Raw genomic sequence first — 17,893 nt, 5'->3', positions numbered from 1 at the left:
CTTCAGAGTAAAACAGAAAGTTTCATAAACTCTGCCCAAGCTTTGAAAAAGACTTATGCAAGTAGCATTTTCACCCACTACATTACAATTAAGAAACCAACTCTGAATTTAGGTTCAACATCCTAAATGAGCTTCAAAATTGTGTTTAAAGTGATAAAAACTTAACTATAAACTAAGAATATACCAACTTTAAGAATTCAAGCTTTAAGACCAAGCCACCATCTTAAAAACCTTTGTCTTCCCTGAAAAACACACAAGAAAACCTAGAGAAAGTATAAAATTTTAATTTATTAAAATAAATCAGTAAAACACCTCATAAAGTTAAGACAATGAAACATGACTTGGAATAGTTCAGTCCAGTTTCCTGGAGTGATGCAGACCTTCAGACTGCTTGCAGGTCTTCAGACGTAGGCTCCTCCACTGGCTGTTGAGCGTGGTGCGGAGTATTTCACAGAGTATCGGCTGTCCTTGCGCTGTGCACACTGGCAGCAGAGAAGTGCTCCTCCGATGAACAGGAGGGCTGCTGATCCCCAGCCGATGAACAGAGACGCGCCGAGCTCCCTCCTCTGTGCGTCATTCACGATGGGGTTGTAGAAGTTCCTGATGACCTCGTTGGCTGACCAGGACACTGGGATAAGGCACAGGACACCACCGACGATGAAGAACACCCCCGCAACAATGGCCACCTTGCTCTTTGCCAGTTCATCTTCAATGCAGTTGGTGCACTTTCCCCCTGCGACGGCGAGCATGATCCCCATGAAGACGACCAGGATGGAGATGACGATAAGGGCGCGAGCGGCCTGGAGGTCACGGGGCAGAGCCAGCATGGAGTCATAGACCTTACACTGCATCTGTCCGGTGCTCTGCTTCACACAAGTCATCCACAGGCCCTCCCAGAAGATCTGCGCCGTCACAATGTTGTTCCCGATGAAAGCAGAAACTTTCCACATGGGCAATGCACAGATGATGATGTCTCCCAGAAAGCCAATGGTTGCCAGGAAGATGCCAAACACCTGGAGACCTGCAGAAGCCATGTTTGTGTCTCCTTCAGCAAAGGTTGTGTGAAGTAATGAAATACTGAGCTCTGTTCCTCACCTGCAGATTTTGTACCCACATGCCAGGCTGTGGTCTCTCCTGATTGGATGTTCAAATTTGCTCACATTGAAAACACCTGTGGTGGGTAATTAGCCCAAGGATTTTGAGGAGATGTTCACATACCAAATGTTTTGCTCCAAATAAAAATGATCCTTTCATCAATTTATATCTTTATCTCTATATATATATATTTTTTTACATTGATTTTCTTGTTTTTGTTGCTTCATACATTTTAAATTTTAACTGTCTTTATTTATCATTAAGGTTCTTATCTATTATTATGATTTTATTGTGTTTTTTTTTTTTTTTTATTGTTTTTCACTTCTTATTCTTACTTATTCTTACTTCTTATACTTCTTCCATGTAAGGGTTTCATTGTTTTTTTTTTGTTTGTTTGTTTTTTTACTTGGCTACATAGTAAATGTTGTCTCAGTGTATTTTAGAGCTAAAATAAAAGTTGAATGAATCAGTCATTTATTTTGAAATATCTCTACCCATTCACCATCATTTATTATTTATTATTTATTTTTTATTCTTCATTCTGTTGTTTAGTTTTCTTTTCAAGTCACCACAGTCTTCAGATACATTTTCCTCCTTTTCTGAATCTGTGTTCTTCTAAATTTTATATTATTGTTTTTTTTTTCTTGATTTGTGAAAATTGAAAGGTGAAAATAAACTACATATAAAACAGGTGCAGGTACATACATATTCGACATATATTTGACTTTTGTAGGTGCATGTGAATTGGTTCATTTGTGAGTCTCACTTTTATCTGACCCACGGGGAGCAATAAGAAATGGAATGATGTATTTTCACATTTGACCTTTCACTTTGTAGGTACAACATTTTGCAGTTTGTATCAACACTTAAAACATTGTCCTGTTTTCCAGTTTGAATCATCTCTAAAGTCCATGAACATGAGATCTGACTGACTGCTTACCACTTTATTTCATGTTCTGCTGCCAGTGCAACAATCAAATTAAGTGATTTCACCTGTGCTGATTAGTCAGTGAGACTCAGCTGGGTGTGTCTGCATCTTGTCACTGTTCCTCAGAGTTGTTGTACATGTGCTGAACATCTACAATAAAATGAGCAAAAAGATGTATGAAAATAGAAACAAGCGTAAAAATGTAAAGAATATTCCTATCAATATTCTACTGAGAGTAAATATTAGCTGATATTAGAACATCCTTACAGAAATAGATTGTAGAGATGTCAACATTTTACTAAATAAACAGGTTTTTTTTCCTTTGTAAAAACGTGCCGACAGGTAAAAGTTTTTCACTTATTCAGTAAAATATAAATCTAAATGACTTTAATGGTCCTCTGTTGTCCTTTGTGTTTAGTGCTAACTAGGAATTTTAAGCGTGATGATTTTTTTTTAACTCATGTGTTAACTATTTTTTTCAAACTATCAGTTGCAGCATGTTGTTGTTAAATATCTCAGATGGTAGTTTATTGGTTATTGTGGCAGTAATTATACTTAAGATCAGCATCATGACATTTTTTATGTGTTTCCTCCTAAACACAGATATGTGGATATATATTGTAATCAAATCAACTTCTAATTTTTCATGGCTGAGCTTCTCTGCCTTTAACACACCTCCTGCTCTATCATCCTCATTGTTTTGTATATTGTGTATGCTGAAGGGAAAATGGTTGAAACACACCTTTTGAGCTACCGAGAGGTAGTAATATGATTAAAAGCTTGACCAAACTGATTTTTGCTGTATGCTGAATAACCTCTGTGATTTAGAATTCTTGAAAAACATTTTTTAATGACTTTTATTTATAGCCACAAACATGATGTGTTCAGGACATTACGTTCCCATGAGCACAATATCTCAAGAACATCTTGAGGGAATTTCCTCAAACTTGGCACGAATGACCACTTGGACTCAGAAATAAACAGATTAACATATAAATGTTGGCAGAACTTTGCAAATCTCTGCTTGCATCTGGCAGTCCTGCAGTTAGTTGCTTCACCATCTGTTCCCTGGTGGGGATCTGTAACCTACTCAGTACATTCTTCTAGTTAATAATAATAGTTTTTATAAAAACATTTGACATGGTTTTAGTTTAACATTACAAACAAAGCTAATGTTTTAAGATTTATTCTCTCAGGAAGTTTCAATGTTTCAGTTTTTCACAACTTCATACCATCAGACATTTACTGTAGCAAGCTTTTCACTGAGCCACACTATGTGAGCTCCTTTTCTTTCTCAGTGCTCTGTTGGGGCACCAGAGGGCCTCTTTGTGGGAGAGAGACACCTCTGAACTCAAAGGCTGCATGATGGATGTTTATATCTGAGCAGTGAAGTCAAAGCCCACCCAGAGGAGGAGGCTACGCAGGGGCATCTGCAGGTCATATAAAACTTCCCCACAGCACTGAGACAGAGCACGAAAGAGAAGGAGCACCAGCAGACAGCGATGGCATCTCTAGGGCTGCAAATTCTGGGTGTCGGGCTGGCAGTGCTTGGGTGGATAGGAAACATATTGATCTGCATGCTGCCCCTTTGGAAGGTGTCTGCTTTCATCGGGAACAACATCGTGGTGGCTCAGACCATCTGGGAAGGACTGTGGATGAGCTGCGTGGTACAGAGCACAGGCCAAATGCAGTGCAAGGTCTACGACTCCCTGCTGGCCCTGCCTCCGGACCTCCAGGCAGCTCGGGCCATGGTGGTCATCGCCATCCTGTTCTCCCTGTTTGGCCTGCTTCTCTCCGTGGTCGGAGGGAAATGCACCACCTGCATTGGGGACAAGGTAGCAAAAGCCAGAGTGGCCATCTCCGCAGGGGTTTTCTTCGTCCTGAGCGGGGCTCTGTGTCTGGTGACTGTGTCTCTGCCTGCTAACACCATCATCAAGGACTTCTACAACCCCATGGTGCCAGATGTCCAGAGGAGGGAGCTTGGTGCGTGTTTGTACGTGGGCTGGGGAGCATCAGGACTTCTGCTGATTGGTGGCGCTCTTCTCTGCTGTCAGTGCCCGTCAGGTAGAGACCGCTATAGTGGAGCAAAGTACTCTGCACCTAAATCCACAACACCTGGGAAGGAATTTGTCTGAGTTGCTGCAGCAGCCTTTGCAAATCACCTGACTTCACATAGTGCTCAAACCAGTTTCTTATCAAGATGTGATTTGCATTGTGACTAACCCTTTTTGACTAACACACTGTGGCCTTGTTTCTGAACATGCAAGAGACTATAAGGTATGTGCCATGTTAGGATTACAGTTTAATTATTTTTTTTGTGTGCACATTGTTTTGGGTTATATTGTCAGTATTAATTCAGACTCTTCTGATGTTTTGCAACATAAGCACTTCAGAAAGACTTGTGTATTTGTCATGTGAGATTTTTCATTTTGTTTTTTCATTCAGACAATAAACAACATGTTTTGTCAACAATGTTTTTTTTTTTTAATTTGCCTGGTCTGGTGGGACATAAGAAAGTACATTTACTTCAAAGGAAAATTCACCACCTTTTATATCACTGTATTCCTCAGTGTGCACAATATTGACCAAGAAAATGGTGTCCTGCTGCTGCAAGATGGTGAACTGGTGTGAGTTGCAGAGGTTTGGAGATATGTCTGGCACTTGTTTGTGGGGCTCAAAGTGCCAAAAAAAATACTTTTAAACAGCTTGACACTGGTGTGTCTTTCTATAAACCTTGACCCACTTACTCAAGATAATCTACAGACCTTGTTGAGAGCAGGAGCTACGTTCTTTCTACCGTAGAATCTACCAGAACTACTTTCTTTCTACTAAAAAGACAATAGTTCTCACATAAAACTGCTCACAACAGTTATCTTGAGTAACCAAGTCATTATTTCTGGAAAAAGATACTGGTATTGAATTTGTCAAAACTCTTTAATGCTTGCATTGACAACATTTGCCATCAACACTGGCAGGACATCCACATAAAAAGTGTTGAATTTTCCCTTTGAGTACTGTGTTGATGTAAAGTTTTCAGATACTACCCTTAACACTGAAAAAAACAGTTGATCATTAGTTGAGATAGTTTACTTTTCTCCTTTAGATAAACTTGAATCTTGTGAGTTTTAGAAACCCCCAAAAATTGTATTTCAAAAATTGCTCTCAGAGCTGTGAACCTGATATGTCATTATGTGGATGCTTGAAAATTACACATTTCTCAGGGCATCTAAAACTCAAAGATTCACGTTTGTTTAGAAAAGAAAAATAAATGATCACAACAAAACATTATTATTCAGAGGGAACTTTTTACTTAATACTTGTTTGACATCTAGTTACTAGCTACTGTAATGGTCCAGTGTGCAAGATTTAGGGGGTCTATTGGCAGAATATGGCAGAAATGGAATATAATATTCATAAATATGTTTCATTAGTGTATAATGACCTGAAAATAAAAATCATTGTGTTTTCATTGCCTGACAAAGAACCCTTTATATCTACAGAGGGAATGGATCCTTCCATGGAGACTGTCGTGTTGCTCTGGCTTGTTTCTACAGAAGATTTTACACATAAAACATACTGTATGATTATCTTATAAAAATGTTGCATTGTTTTAGATTAAACGACCTAACAGCAAGGATTGAGGGCGTCGTATACTCTCCTGATTGTAAAGCCCTTTGAGACAAATTTGTGATTTGTGACATTGAAAAATAATGAAAGTTGATTTGACTATATAAAGTAGTTACATTTAGCTTGACCATGATGAGCTAAAACATTAAAATGTTGTTTAGACATTCACACATCAGTATTAATAATATAACATTATATATAACATTGTCATTTAGCGGCATCTTGCATGACTTCTTTATTTGATACTTTACATACATTTTTTTGATAATACTTCTGTACTTTTAACTACAAGTAACTACTTTTATATTGTGGTACTGTAGCTTTTATGTAAGTTAAAGGTCTGAATTGTTCTTCCACCAATGGCCTGATCTCATCTGAGTGACCCAAATAGAAACAGACACAAAGTGAAAAATTACAGCGGCGTATTGTTTTTCTTGTCACACTGGTTTCAACTGAAAATGCCTGTAAACAAAAAGAAAACCATTAAAGAGGTTTAGGATATATCAACCTGACAAGACTTGGCAGATGTGCTCTTACTAGGCAAAGTGTAAATATCCATTCTTTGGAGATATAACACAGTTCCTTAGCAACATGAATCCAGGCATACACAGAGCGCTGTTGTACTCAAGACAGAAACTGTAATTTACCATCTCAACACAAGGGCACAGGATTACAGCATGGCAAACATCTCAACCAGATACAGTAAATTCCCAGGAGTCTACTCCCCTGAATTCCTGAATGCCTTATCACCACGAGTGGTTATTGAGAAGTTCAGTTTCAGTTTTATTACAGTGTCTGCAGGTGGAGAATGAACATGAGAAAGGAAGGATGGAAAAAAGAAGCTTTATTTCTGACATTTGAAAGACAATGATCATTATATCATACAGACGAATGTAAAAAAAACTGATTTCAAGTACACACTGTCAAATATGAAAAGGAGCTTTAAAAAAATCTCCTGTTTTGTTTTCACAGCTTCTCTATACAATAATTGATATGATTAATAAAGACTGTCTGTATTCAGATGTACTGCATATGGAAGAGTAACAGGGCCAGACATGAAGGAAGGAGGAAGATTGTTTTATTTTGCATGTTGGGAATAAAGCTGAAATGTCAAAAATAAAGTTAAATTGCTGAGAATAACGTACAAATGAAATACCATTTCAACTTTATTCTTGACATTTCAACTTTATTCCTGAAATGGAAAATATACAAACGTTCCTCCTCTCTATTTTCTCCTTCGATGCGGCCCTCACACTTCGTCATAATTGCATCACTGGCATGTAATTTCACAGTACTGTCAAACAATGGGTGTCCAGGGAGGGACTCAAACTCCACCATCCCACATGATAAACCCTGTGTTGAACCCTCTCATCCTATACTGCCTCTTATCAGCAGAGAATTTGTTGCTCTTTATAGCTAAAATAAGAGCGTCAGGTGTGAATAGTCAAATCAAATAGTGTACCTATTCATATCCGACTGCAAAAAGATACTCCAGAGAAATATTTCCATGAGAAAACTGATAACTGACCATTCTCCAGACCCACCCTGACAAATCTATCATTAGCTAAATAGTTACATCTGACTGCATCTTGCTAGCTAGTTACCTCGCTAATCTACAACAATCAGTAGCTAACCAGTTTCTTCTAATAGCTAATGTTAGCAAGATGTTAGCTAAGTGGCTAGCTAATCAACATCAGTCATGAGCCAGCTAGTTACATCTGATAACTAATATTGGCCAAATGCTACCTAAGTAGCTAGCTATACACATCAATATAACTAATTAGCTAGCATTTTGCTAACATTAGCAAACTTAAGCTGAATATATATATATGTCGTTTTACAGGTCCCACAGCTACATCTTTTATCCATCTTTAAAATTTGCTTTTCTTTTCAACATAGATGGGCCTGTCACACAATATATCTAAGTACAGGAAAGGAGAAAGCTGACCGCGGTTGGAATGCAGAGCAAAAATGGGCAGGACTTCAGAAAGGTTAACTGACAGCATTTGTCACCCTTTGATAGGGACACAAACAAATCACCAGACAGAATACTTTATTGTGCTGTCGTTGGTTAGTTTTAATGCTCCAAATTTTGTGTTGCGATAATAAAAGAAGGGTTTTTACTTCGTAACCAAACAAATACACAGATTTCGTCTCCTCTGCAACATCATCTTTCAGCATCTTAATAAACAGATTCATTTGTGCAACTGTTTAGTGAAAACATCTGGAGATATTTTTTTATGCAAATCCAGCCCAAACACTTACACATAGTCCACATTTGAAGCTGCAGTTCTTGAAGGTGCGAACTTGGCAGGTACGTAGGGTCTGCCATCTTTCGGGGGGCAGTTGTTGCAGAGCAGGCCTCCTCCCAGCAGCAGCAGCCCGGCAGAGCCCCAGCCGATGTAAAGTGCAGCGCCGAGCTCCCTCCTCTGAGCCGCGACCAGCAGGGGGTTATAAAAGTCCCTGATCACAGCGTGAGCTGACCACGACACCGGAATCATGATCAGCAAGGCGGCTATGATGAAGATCACTCCAGACGCGATGCAGGCTTTGGCTTTGGCCACTTCGTCCTCCATGCAGTTGGTGCACTTCCCTCCGACCACGGCCATGAGGACGCCAAACACCCCAACGATCACAGAGATGACCACCATGGCCCTGCAGCGGAGGGGCACAGAGAGATGTGTATCTGTATCTCTTCAACCAACGTTATCTGTCTCATTACCTTTATTCAAATAAGAGACCAGAATAACCTAATATTCATTGGTAATGCAATTGTTGTGCCTGCAAATCACAATTTTTTTAATTTTGGCATAATTCTGAAAGTTATGTAACTATGAAAAATTTTGTTTTCATTGATGGAATTGCCAATACATTTTGTCATTGTTTTTATTTAGCTATCGTCTTGTTTTCTTCAGTGAAAAAACATCCTTAATGAAAACTATGATGAGAATTATTAGTCAACGAAATTAACACTGAGGTCTTTCCCTACCTGGCAGCCTGCAGGTCTTGAGGTAGAGCCAGCATGGAGTCATACACCTTACACTGCATCTGGCCTGTACTCTGGACCACGCAGTTCATCCACAAGCCCTCCCAGATCACCTGGGCAGTGACGATGTTCGCCCCGACGAAAGCGGTGACTCTCCACATGGGCATGGCGCAGGTGATGATGGTGCCCAGCCAGCCGATGAAGGCCAGCAGCACACCCATGATCTGAAGGCCCTGAGAAGCCATGGTCACACCTCTGCAGCCACTCAACGTCTGCCAGAAGAAAGAAAAGGTCACGCTGACAGAAATGTAAATGTCTTGAAGATTATTAAACTCTGAATGCATAAAACCGCAACATACTTTTCTCTCACACCTGGTCAAGAAAGTGTCTGCAGTGCTCTGATGCTGCAAGATCCTGCTGTGAGAACAAACCTGCCTCCCATTGTGGTTCAGACTTTCAGGGTGGAGTTTCTGTGCTCCAGGACAAAAGAGGGAAAGCTGAGACCAAATATCCACAACCCTTATTCTCTGTTTCTGTCCATTGTTCCCACACATACAAGCTTTGTTACCTCAAGCAAGGCCTCAAGACTGGGAACAATGGCTCCAGATCCCACCTGTGCTCTCTCACACACACACAGAGAGAGAGAGAGAGAGAAAGAGACAAACACACAACACACACAGGTCAAGCCTTAAACAAACACAAACTTCAGAGTTTGGGTCAATAAGTGCAGCTAAAGACAGACCAGGAAGAGGATTTTTCTGAAGGAAAAACATTTCCTTGATCTAATCTTCATTGAAGGAGCAGAGAATCTCTAAATAGCTTTTTGCATTCATTTTCTTTTTGTGAAAACTGACCACTGTGACTATTCAGGCATACAGTACTGTATTAACTCCAGGTTTGCATGTTAAGTTAAGCAGAGGTAGGAGGTACAAATACTTCATTACCATCCTTAAAGCTACTACAAAGAGTATTTTAGCTGGTTATCAAACTGCCCAATTTTAATGATGCCTCAATATGACTTACACAAGTCAACAAGACCACCCGTGAGGCTGAGGCTACTTCTGTCCAGTTATTTTTAATGGCTGCCACCGGGTCAGATTCTCCTTGAAATCAGATGAAACAAGCCTGTGTTCACATTTTCCCAGAAAAGCCAGTTAAAATGAAGAAGGGGGAGATTTTCACTCAGATCATTTGCTTACTACAGTGGAAACCTTATCGTAGCTTTAAGTACACTGTAAAAAAGTTTTTTTTAAATAGACAGGTTGAGAAAATTCTGTTCCAAGGAAACTACCTTCACCAAGTTTTTTAGTTTTTAATCAAATTCTTAAGTTTTGAAATGAACTAAACAAAGTTTTGCCAACCTATATGATCTTTTGTTGAGATAATTTACTTTTCTTCTTTAGAAAAAAACATATCTTTGAGTTTTAGGAACCCACAAATTTTTTTTGTTTTGTTTTTACAGTATTTGTGTGTCTGTACTTTACTTGAGTATTTATTTTTCTGACCACCTTTTACATTTGCTTTGTACATTTTAACACAAATTTCCATACTTTCTATCCCTTACAGTTTCAAAAAACAGACTTGTAACTTTAGTTTTAATCCATTTGAGGGTACTTATTGTTATCTTGTGTTAATGGATGCCCCCAACTTAAATGGATGGGACAGTAACACAGAAAAGCTGTGCATATCAAACATGACAGATGTAACAAGATGAAAACAAGAGATGGAGACTCTACCGTGGATGAAAAGTGAGGTTCAGTTAGCTTTGCACAGAAACAGCCAGTAAAAATGTCCTTCAAATATTTTTTTTACTTTTACTTTTAATTTTTACTTTTTACTCAAAATTTAAAGGCAGCCTACTCAACTAGATTATTGTGTTTTGCGTTCAACTCACACTCTTAAGTTTTGAAAAAGTTTTATCAATTAAAATGTTTTGTTGAGGTGGTTTACTTCTTTACTACTTCTTTAGATAAACTTGAATATTTGACTTTTAAAAAAACAAAAAATCTGTATTTCAAAAATTGAGTAAACTCATCAAAGTGACAGTGAATAAGGGTTTATAATGTAATATTTTCAACTGCAGCCATTTAATTTTCAAGCCCTACCCAAATTGTGGCAAATCAGGTTCACAGCTCACATGACCAATTGTTGAGTTTCTAATGCAAAGATTTTAAAAGTTTATCGAAAGAAGAAAAGTAAATTATCTTAACTAAAGATTATACATTTGCAAAACTTTGTTAACTTTATTTAAAAACTCAACAGTTTGAGTTTGACTCAAAACTAAAAAGTCTAGTAAAGACAGTTGCTTTGAAATGATGAGTTTTTGAAGAATGTGTGCACTTTTGCCACCTGTGAGACTTCAATCACAGGAAAAGATCAAAGCAAAAATATGAATATTTTCTGCAGTCTTAATATATTATCTCTTAACAAATGAAAAATTTGTCCTGTGAGTTCATATAAAGTACAAATACCTTTATGTAGGCTGACAGTTTGAAGAAAGACTAGTTTCCAGCTGTCGCACCTCGTTTTTCTGCCACACCTAAACCTGATTTACAGGAAAGTCAGACAATAGATGCCTCTCAAGTGCCGTTGGTTATTCCTTTTTAAAACACACTCCTTGTTTTGATTGTAATGCAGTGGTGAATAGACCTGTACGCATCAATGAATTGTTTTTTGACCACTAAATGAATATGAATGAATGTGTGAAAGCATGTGAAATTAAAAAGTACGGAGCACAAGTCATATCAGATTTGTAAACAAAATATTTATTTACAATAATTGGCACATGAATATCATACACATGGTTCATAACAACAACCCACGTACAAAATATAACATTTTCAAAATAAAAGATTATACAAGATACGACTGAGAAAAGACTTGCAAATGACTAATATTCATTTTAACTGCCATACAAACACACTGTGTTAACATACAAAACTGATTTTCCTCTTTGGGTGTGGTTCCTTTCTTGCTCCTTATTTCCTTAAAACTCAGGAGTACTTGTTACTCAAGTAACCTCCTGAAATATCAACACTCACAGCCCAGTAGCACCAGTTCATCTGTCCCAGTAAACACTGCTTTGTGGAAGCTGTTTCAGACGTAGTCTTTGCCGGACACTGGTGCCGAGGCCTCAGAGCTGGCAGCTTTGTACCTCGCAGTGTAGGAGCTTTCATCTTTCTTGGGGCAGTCACAGCAGAGCATCCCTCCTCCGATCAGCATCAAAGCAGCTGCACCCCAACCGATGTAGAGAGCGGCGCCGAGCTCTTTCTTCTGGGCGTTGACCATCAGAGGGTTGTAGAAGTTTTGGATGACGGTGTGGGCAGTCCAGCAGACGGGGATGAGGCAGAGGATGCCAGCTATGATGAACATGACGCCAGCTGTGATGCCCACCTTGATCTTGGACGACTCGTCTCCCACACAGTTGGTGCACTTCCCACCGGCCACAGAGAGCAAGATGGCCAGGACGCCCACCACAATGGCGATGATGGTCAGGGCCCGGGCAGCCTGGAGGTCCTGGCTGAGGGCCAGCATGGACTCGTAGACCTTACACTGCATCTGGCCCGTGCTCTGGACCACGCAGTTCATCCAAATACCTTCCCAGATGGTTTGCGCGGTCACAATGTTGCTGCCAATGAAAGCGCTGACTTTCCACATGGGAAGTGCGCATGTAATGATGGCGCCAATCCATCCTATGATGCCTAGAGCGGCACCCAGAATTTGGAACCCAGCAGACACCATCGTGGACAGTGGATTTGTTCTTCAAATGAAACTTCTGTCTTCCTCTTTGAAAAGTCTCTCTGTGTGCTGTAATTCCTCCCTTTGCAGCGACGTAGAACTGTGGCTTGTTTGTCTCCCTCTGTGATGGAGGCAGGTCCTCTACTTGACAGGTGAGTTTGCTGAATGGGGGAGGATTGAGAGGAGAGCAGGTACATATTGTTTCCACTCAGAGGGAGGAGGAGTCGTGGAGGAAAACAGCTCAGCGTCATCAGTCCTCAACTCAAACTATAACCTGTTTACCGTCCTCCAATGGTGCACTGAACAAAAGAAACATGTGGAACTGCTGTGCTTGTCGCACCACAAGCATGATAAAACACTTGATTTCAACACAATATAAGCATCATATTACAGAAAAGTTGATAGAAGATTTTCTTTTGTTCATCTCCCCTCTTCATTCCCCTCCCCCACAGTTTCACCTGAAGCAGCAGGGGGGTGGAGTAACATCCTGACTGAGAGATGACTCATTCTGTTCTGAATGACAATACTTCTGACAAAACCGCCAGACTGACCAAATATGGCCTTGTGCTCCGTGATTTTAATGTATTACACCTTCACAAACTATGGATGATAAGTCAGATGATGATGATGAGTCAAAATTTCCACCATGTCCTCACTCAGCTGTATACTAACTCAAAGACGTTCAGAGATGAGACCCAACAAAATCACTTTTGTTGATTGTTTTTAATTAAAGTTACTACAGGACACTTTCATATCGTGTTCATTTTGGAGGCCCCTGTGGAAAAAGTGGTAGTGTTTCCACCGTGATAAACACAAAATTTAATTTACAAAATGAAATTATCTTAATAAAGATTTGCTGCTGCTTTTTAAGTGTCTAACACACTACTAACTGTAACTTTGGCTTGGAAAATGTAAACACAGGCTCCTTATCTGATTTTACAGCGAACCTGACCCTGTGGGAGACTTTAAGAATAATAATACAGAAATAGCTGGTCTCGTTTGCTTATGCAGGTCATATAGAGGCCTAAATTGAGACTGGTTCATATCCAGTTTAAAACTCCTTGTTGTAGCTTTAACCAAGACCATACATGTTCATTCTCTTAAACAAGCTTTGAGTGTCTAAACATGACCATGAAAATTAGGCTGGCTCCAAAAACCACGCAATCCCCAAACAGCACCACATTAAAATCTCCAACTTTACAACAGAAATAAACATGTTTAGCCTGGTACAAAAACAGTTTGGAGCCTTTCATATTTAACATTTTAGACACCTACACCTTAAATTTTGATGAAAATTGAAGTAATTCTGATGATTTTTAAATATTATTGTAAATTGTGAAAGTATTATTTGTTCTGTGGTGGGGGTCTCTGTCTCAGATTAACTGGGGGCCACTGGACAGTTGGTTCAGGTAGCACACTCAGACCTGAGCAACTGGTCTTTCCCTCGTTCTTTTAACTCCAGCTACTCTTCCACATGTTCAGTTTGCATGAGACTGTATTCATGAAAAACAGCGCCTTTCTCCTTGAAGACGAGATAAGAAGCAGTCACTTTAAACGCCAAAATAAATCATCATTTATCCACCACTCTTGAAAACGTCTATCCCTTAGGTCAACCTTTCATGTTTCAGTGTCAGTCACAGTAAATCAGAGTGCTGTCAATCACAGCCCAGGTGTTTATATTGACAGGTGTGACTGTAAACATGACATAAAGAGACTCTGTTTACTCTCTGGTTTCATACCCTTGGTTGAAAATTGAATAATCACCGTAAAAGACTTGGGGGGAAACTCTCATTTTTAGTTTTTTTTTTCATTTTTAGTTGTTCTAAGGCAGTATGTGGAAACTGTGTGTAAAACAAACAACATATTTCAGATAACAACAAAATATGTTTACTTGATCTTGTGATTTATTACTTTACAATTTTCAACTTAACATCCCTCAAAATCAGGGTATTTCTGCATGTCAACAATGTCTCAGTCTTGTTTTAAGTTTATTCTGTGCAAGAAGCAGAATGATTTCTGTGCTTCAGCGTCTGTGTTCAGTTTTATAGCAGCTCTTTTGCAATCCTACTGTTGTTGACTGGTATTTACACAGAGGGTGAAGAAGCTCACTCCCACTTTGTCACATACTTGCAATTAAAACATTTTAATAAGGAGAAGCATGTGACCTCGCTGTGGTATGACGCAGCTCGATCCTCCCACAAGAAATCAGACGGGGCAACGTGATTTCATGAAGGTGCGCTCTCTGAGGTTAGGCAATTACTGAATCCATGAAATGGCACACGTGGTGACATGTGCCCTTAGTTATATTCCTACTTTAAGAAAAAAGAATGACATCTTCCAAAAGGAAAAAACAGGATTTATTGGGAACAAAACAATTAAGTGAAAAATGAAGCGACAATCATGTGAAATAAAGGCTGCGGTCGTCTTTGAAAGAAGCTCTGTTCAGTTCAGTCTGTGTGGTTCTGAATCAAACTGAAGGCCGATTGTAAGGGTGAACATACAAAGTTTTTTTTGTTCAGAGATCACAGGAAAAGAGCTTGTGTTTGATATTTATGTCAACTTGATGTGGGCAGAGAGGGTTCAGTGTGAGTGCGAGTGTGATGATTTACAACATATTTGACAGGTCTGGATTTTGTTCCCTCCAAATGTTGTAACCCTGACATGAGAGAAAAAATGTTGAACTCTGTGAAGTTTGGCTCTTCTGTCTGCTGTTCTCCGCTCTGCCCAAAGGGAGGCAGCAGCTTCTGCTTTCTGTCATTTCACTCTCTCTCTGTGTGTGTGTGTGTGTGTGTGTGTGTATTTTTGTGTGAGTGTGTGTTTGTGTCATAGTCTGCCCTAAATTTCTAGGATTTCCCGGAGAGGTTCAACTCTGACTCACGCAGAGCCTAGAGTGATATAAAAATTGTGTCTTTTTTTAAATACTGTCTGTTCAGTTTCATGCAGTTTGGTATGAATTTGTACATTTAATTTAAACGCCTACGATGCAGCAATAAGACACACATCTTGGGATTTGTTTTCTGTACTCTAGAGCTGTCTATGCACACAGAGAAGAATGTCTGTGTGGTTGTGAAAGTGTGGCATCACCAGTGTTCAAAGAGCTTTTAACTGCAGTTTTGAATGTGTCCATAAATCTCTCAGCAGCCGTTAAATCCAAGGCTCCCTGACTGTTTCAAAGGACATTACTTAGTAACTCAGAGCCCGGTTACAGAGCAGCATCGCCACCGACCAGTGACCTAATAATCACTGCCAGTGGAAAACCCCCGTCTTTCTTTGAAACGGGCAGTTTGAAATGAAGGCTGGTGACTGGCTGAGGGATAATACAAAAACAAATACTGGTATGTGAGTGATTTTGACAAAAATAAAAATATTAATTGTGTAGTGTGATTCCACCTCCACATTAGACAATTTGTCTGCATCATTAAAATATGATGTGTAACATGTTTATGAGGTCCTCTCAGGCCAACAGTTTCTATTACTGCTACTAACTCCTCTTGACAAACAGTTTAAGAGCTTGCTATCTCTTTAATATGATGGAAGAGGTGTTTCAGTTTCTATGGTAGTTATACACGTTTGATTGTTTTCAACTATGACCGGTGTTCAATCTTACTCTGGCAAACAAATATATTTCAGCATGACAAACATGCACAGGCGTCCAAATTCTGTCCAAAATGTAAGTATGGAATATTCAATAAGTTTGAGGGAGAAGAAGTGTTGAAATAATGAGTAAAATTTTGTATCACTGTGTCAAGAATTTTGAGTTACCTAAGCATGTTTCAACTGAAGTTATTTTGAATAATTTATAAGTTAAAGGTCCAGTGCGTAAGATTTATGGGGATGTATTGTAAGAATATGGCATAAATGGTAAGTAATAATATGATTTTATTAGAGTATATTGACATGAAAATAAGAATCATTGTGTTTTCATTACCTGATATATACAGGGGGCATCAGTATTATACCATCGTATTTCTACATATGTGTTTTTTTTTATATAACTTGATGTGAATTTTAAAAAACAAACTTGGGAAAGATCCATGTAGCCTGAGTTTGGTAACATAAAAACATCTGATGTCACATCAGGATGGCAGCACATGCTATGAACAGCAAGCAGAGTTATCGGTTCACCAATTTCCTCTTTATGTAGTGTGTTCTGTTGTGAAACGTGCTGTAAATACTTTGTAGATGACATTCCCATTTCTATGGAGTTGATTTGTGCTTGATAGAAGAGTCTGTTCGCGTGTAGCAATCACCTGCTCCTCCTGTCTCTTTTTAAATGTGCCGGTCAGCTGCTGCACATGTTTGTGGAGTTCAGAGATGTTACCATGTGACTTTTCGCTGCATTAACTTGACCTGGGAATTGCCGCTGACACCACCTGTGTAAGTGCTGACATCATCAGGAAACTTTTCACTGTAATAAAGTTTTCCAGACACTTTTGTTGAGATTTTTAATATCCATGACCATTTGTATGTGTGTTCCTGCCACCATCACCATAGCAAAAGACAATATAAGTACAGCAAAAGTCACTGAGAAATGACTGATGAATTATTAACATGGCCAGAATTTAAATGTAAAATGTTCAAAAGATGTTATCAACAGAATATGAAGAAGTAACAATAATGTTATGTCACTGATGATTATGTATTATGTTGTAGAGATATCAGCTGAAGTCAGCATGCAAACCAGGGTGCCCCAGTGTGACTCTGCTTGAAATAAACTTTTAATCCACCACATTAGATGCAAGATATTCTGGCCTCTTGCTGCCTCACCTCCCTCTCGCTCCTCCCCACCTGCCGTACTAATCACTCCTGGAGACAGAGTCCTGGTCGAAGCTGCTGTAAATCACCTCAGTACTGTGTTACCTGTTGGGTCCCAGAACTCCAGTCATAATAGCTGCATGGCTAACTGAGCAAACAGCAGCTGGTAGGCCAGACACAGCCGAGGAGTTGCAGCAGAGAGTACAGTGAGGAGCAGATAGCAGTAATAATGCTGCCCCCTATTTTTTTTGGAATTACCTTTAACAAGCGGTCAATCTTAACATGTCACTCGTTTTATTGAGGTAACAGACAAACGCCTTGGTTGATAAATCATACATCTTTAAATTCTGGTCTAGTTAGTGGTGGTTTTTCTCCCATTTTACCCAAATGCTATAGATTATAAACTTATTCTCAGCTGGACATGATTAAATCATGACATGACTTTCAGAATCAGTTTGTTATGTTCTTCAAAAGGTTTTAACAGTCACAGTCCTCCACCAGTGTGTTTGACTGAGGGAAATACATGTAGCATGTCAGATCCAAATCACATTTAAATCATCCTCCCGAAGCTTAACCTGTTTATATCTAAAACACTGAAAGAAAAAATGTAAACTTACCAGTTGCTTAAGATTTTTACAGCTCTTCCAGTGCTTCCAGTAATTCCACTCTGGAAGGATATTTTTATTACTGTCTTCCCTCCTGTTTTTAGGTTACTGTGATGTTGGCAGTAGTTGCAGACCCATGCATGGATGTTATCTGAACTT

General features: G+C 39.2%; 4 protein-coding genes across 6 annotated transcripts; 1 reads left to right on the top strand and 3 right to left on the bottom strand.

Moving 5' to 3' along the window:
* Positions 1-272: 272 nt before the first annotated feature.
* Positions 273-1,069, bottom strand: LOC146319150 (claudin-like protein ZF-A89). The gene has a single exon (XM_084729756.1). It carries the CDS (start codon positions 1,032-1,034, stop codon positions 402-404), a length of 633 nt encoding a protein of 210 aa, XP_084585882.1. The 5' UTR covers positions 1,035-1,069; the 3' UTR covers positions 273-401.
* Positions 1,070-3,464: 2,395 nt separating this feature from the next.
* LOC146319149 (claudin-4-like) lies at positions 3,465-4,589 on the top strand. The gene has a single exon (XM_084729757.1). The coding sequence runs from the start codon at positions 3,526-3,528 to the stop codon at positions 4,156-4,158; it is 633 nt and encodes a 210-aa protein (XP_084585883.1). The 5' UTR covers positions 3,465-3,525; the 3' UTR covers positions 4,159-4,589.
* Positions 4,590-6,638: 2,049 nt separating this feature from the next.
* Positions 6,639-9,254, bottom strand: LOC146319148 (claudin-4-like). Of its 3 annotated transcripts, XM_084729750.1 has the most exons (4): positions 9,205-9,254; positions 8,996-9,106; positions 8,640-8,908; positions 6,639-8,305 (listed from the first exon to the last, which is right to left on the bottom strand). In XM_084729750.1, the coding sequence occupies exons 3-4, from the start codon at positions 8,879-8,881 to the stop codon at positions 7,912-7,914; spliced, it is 636 nt and encodes a 211-aa protein (XP_084585876.1). In that variant the 5' UTR covers positions 8,882-8,908; positions 8,996-9,106; positions 9,205-9,254; the 3' UTR covers positions 6,639-7,911. The 3 variants fall into 3 exon arrangements, with proteins under 3 accessions (XP_084585876.1, XP_084585875.1, XP_084585874.1); XM_084729749.1 differs by lacking the exon at positions 9,205-9,254 and having other exon boundaries at positions 9,009-9,118; XM_084729748.1 differs by lacking the exons at positions 8,996-9,106; positions 9,205-9,254 and having other exon boundaries at positions 8,640-8,989.
* Positions 9,255-11,380: 2,126 nt separating this feature from the next.
* LOC146319147 (claudin-4-like) lies at positions 11,381-12,564 on the bottom strand. Its single transcript, XM_084729754.1, has one exon. The coding sequence runs from the start codon at positions 12,375-12,377 to the stop codon at positions 11,733-11,735; it is 645 nt and encodes a 214-aa protein (XP_084585880.1). The 5' UTR covers positions 12,378-12,564; the 3' UTR covers positions 11,381-11,732.
* Between the last annotated feature and the right edge of the window lie 5,329 nt (positions 12,565-17,893).

The sequence above is a fragment of the Lutjanus erythropterus genome, chromosome 11, assembly GCF_056507025.1.
Source record: "Lutjanus erythropterus isolate fLutEry1 chromosome 11, fLutEry1.hap2, whole genome shotgun sequence".
Taxonomy (NCBI): Eukaryota; Metazoa; Chordata; class Actinopteri; order Lutjaniformes; family Lutjanidae; genus Lutjanus; species Lutjanus erythropterus.
This window is presented reverse-complemented; position numbering and strand designations above follow the sequence as displayed.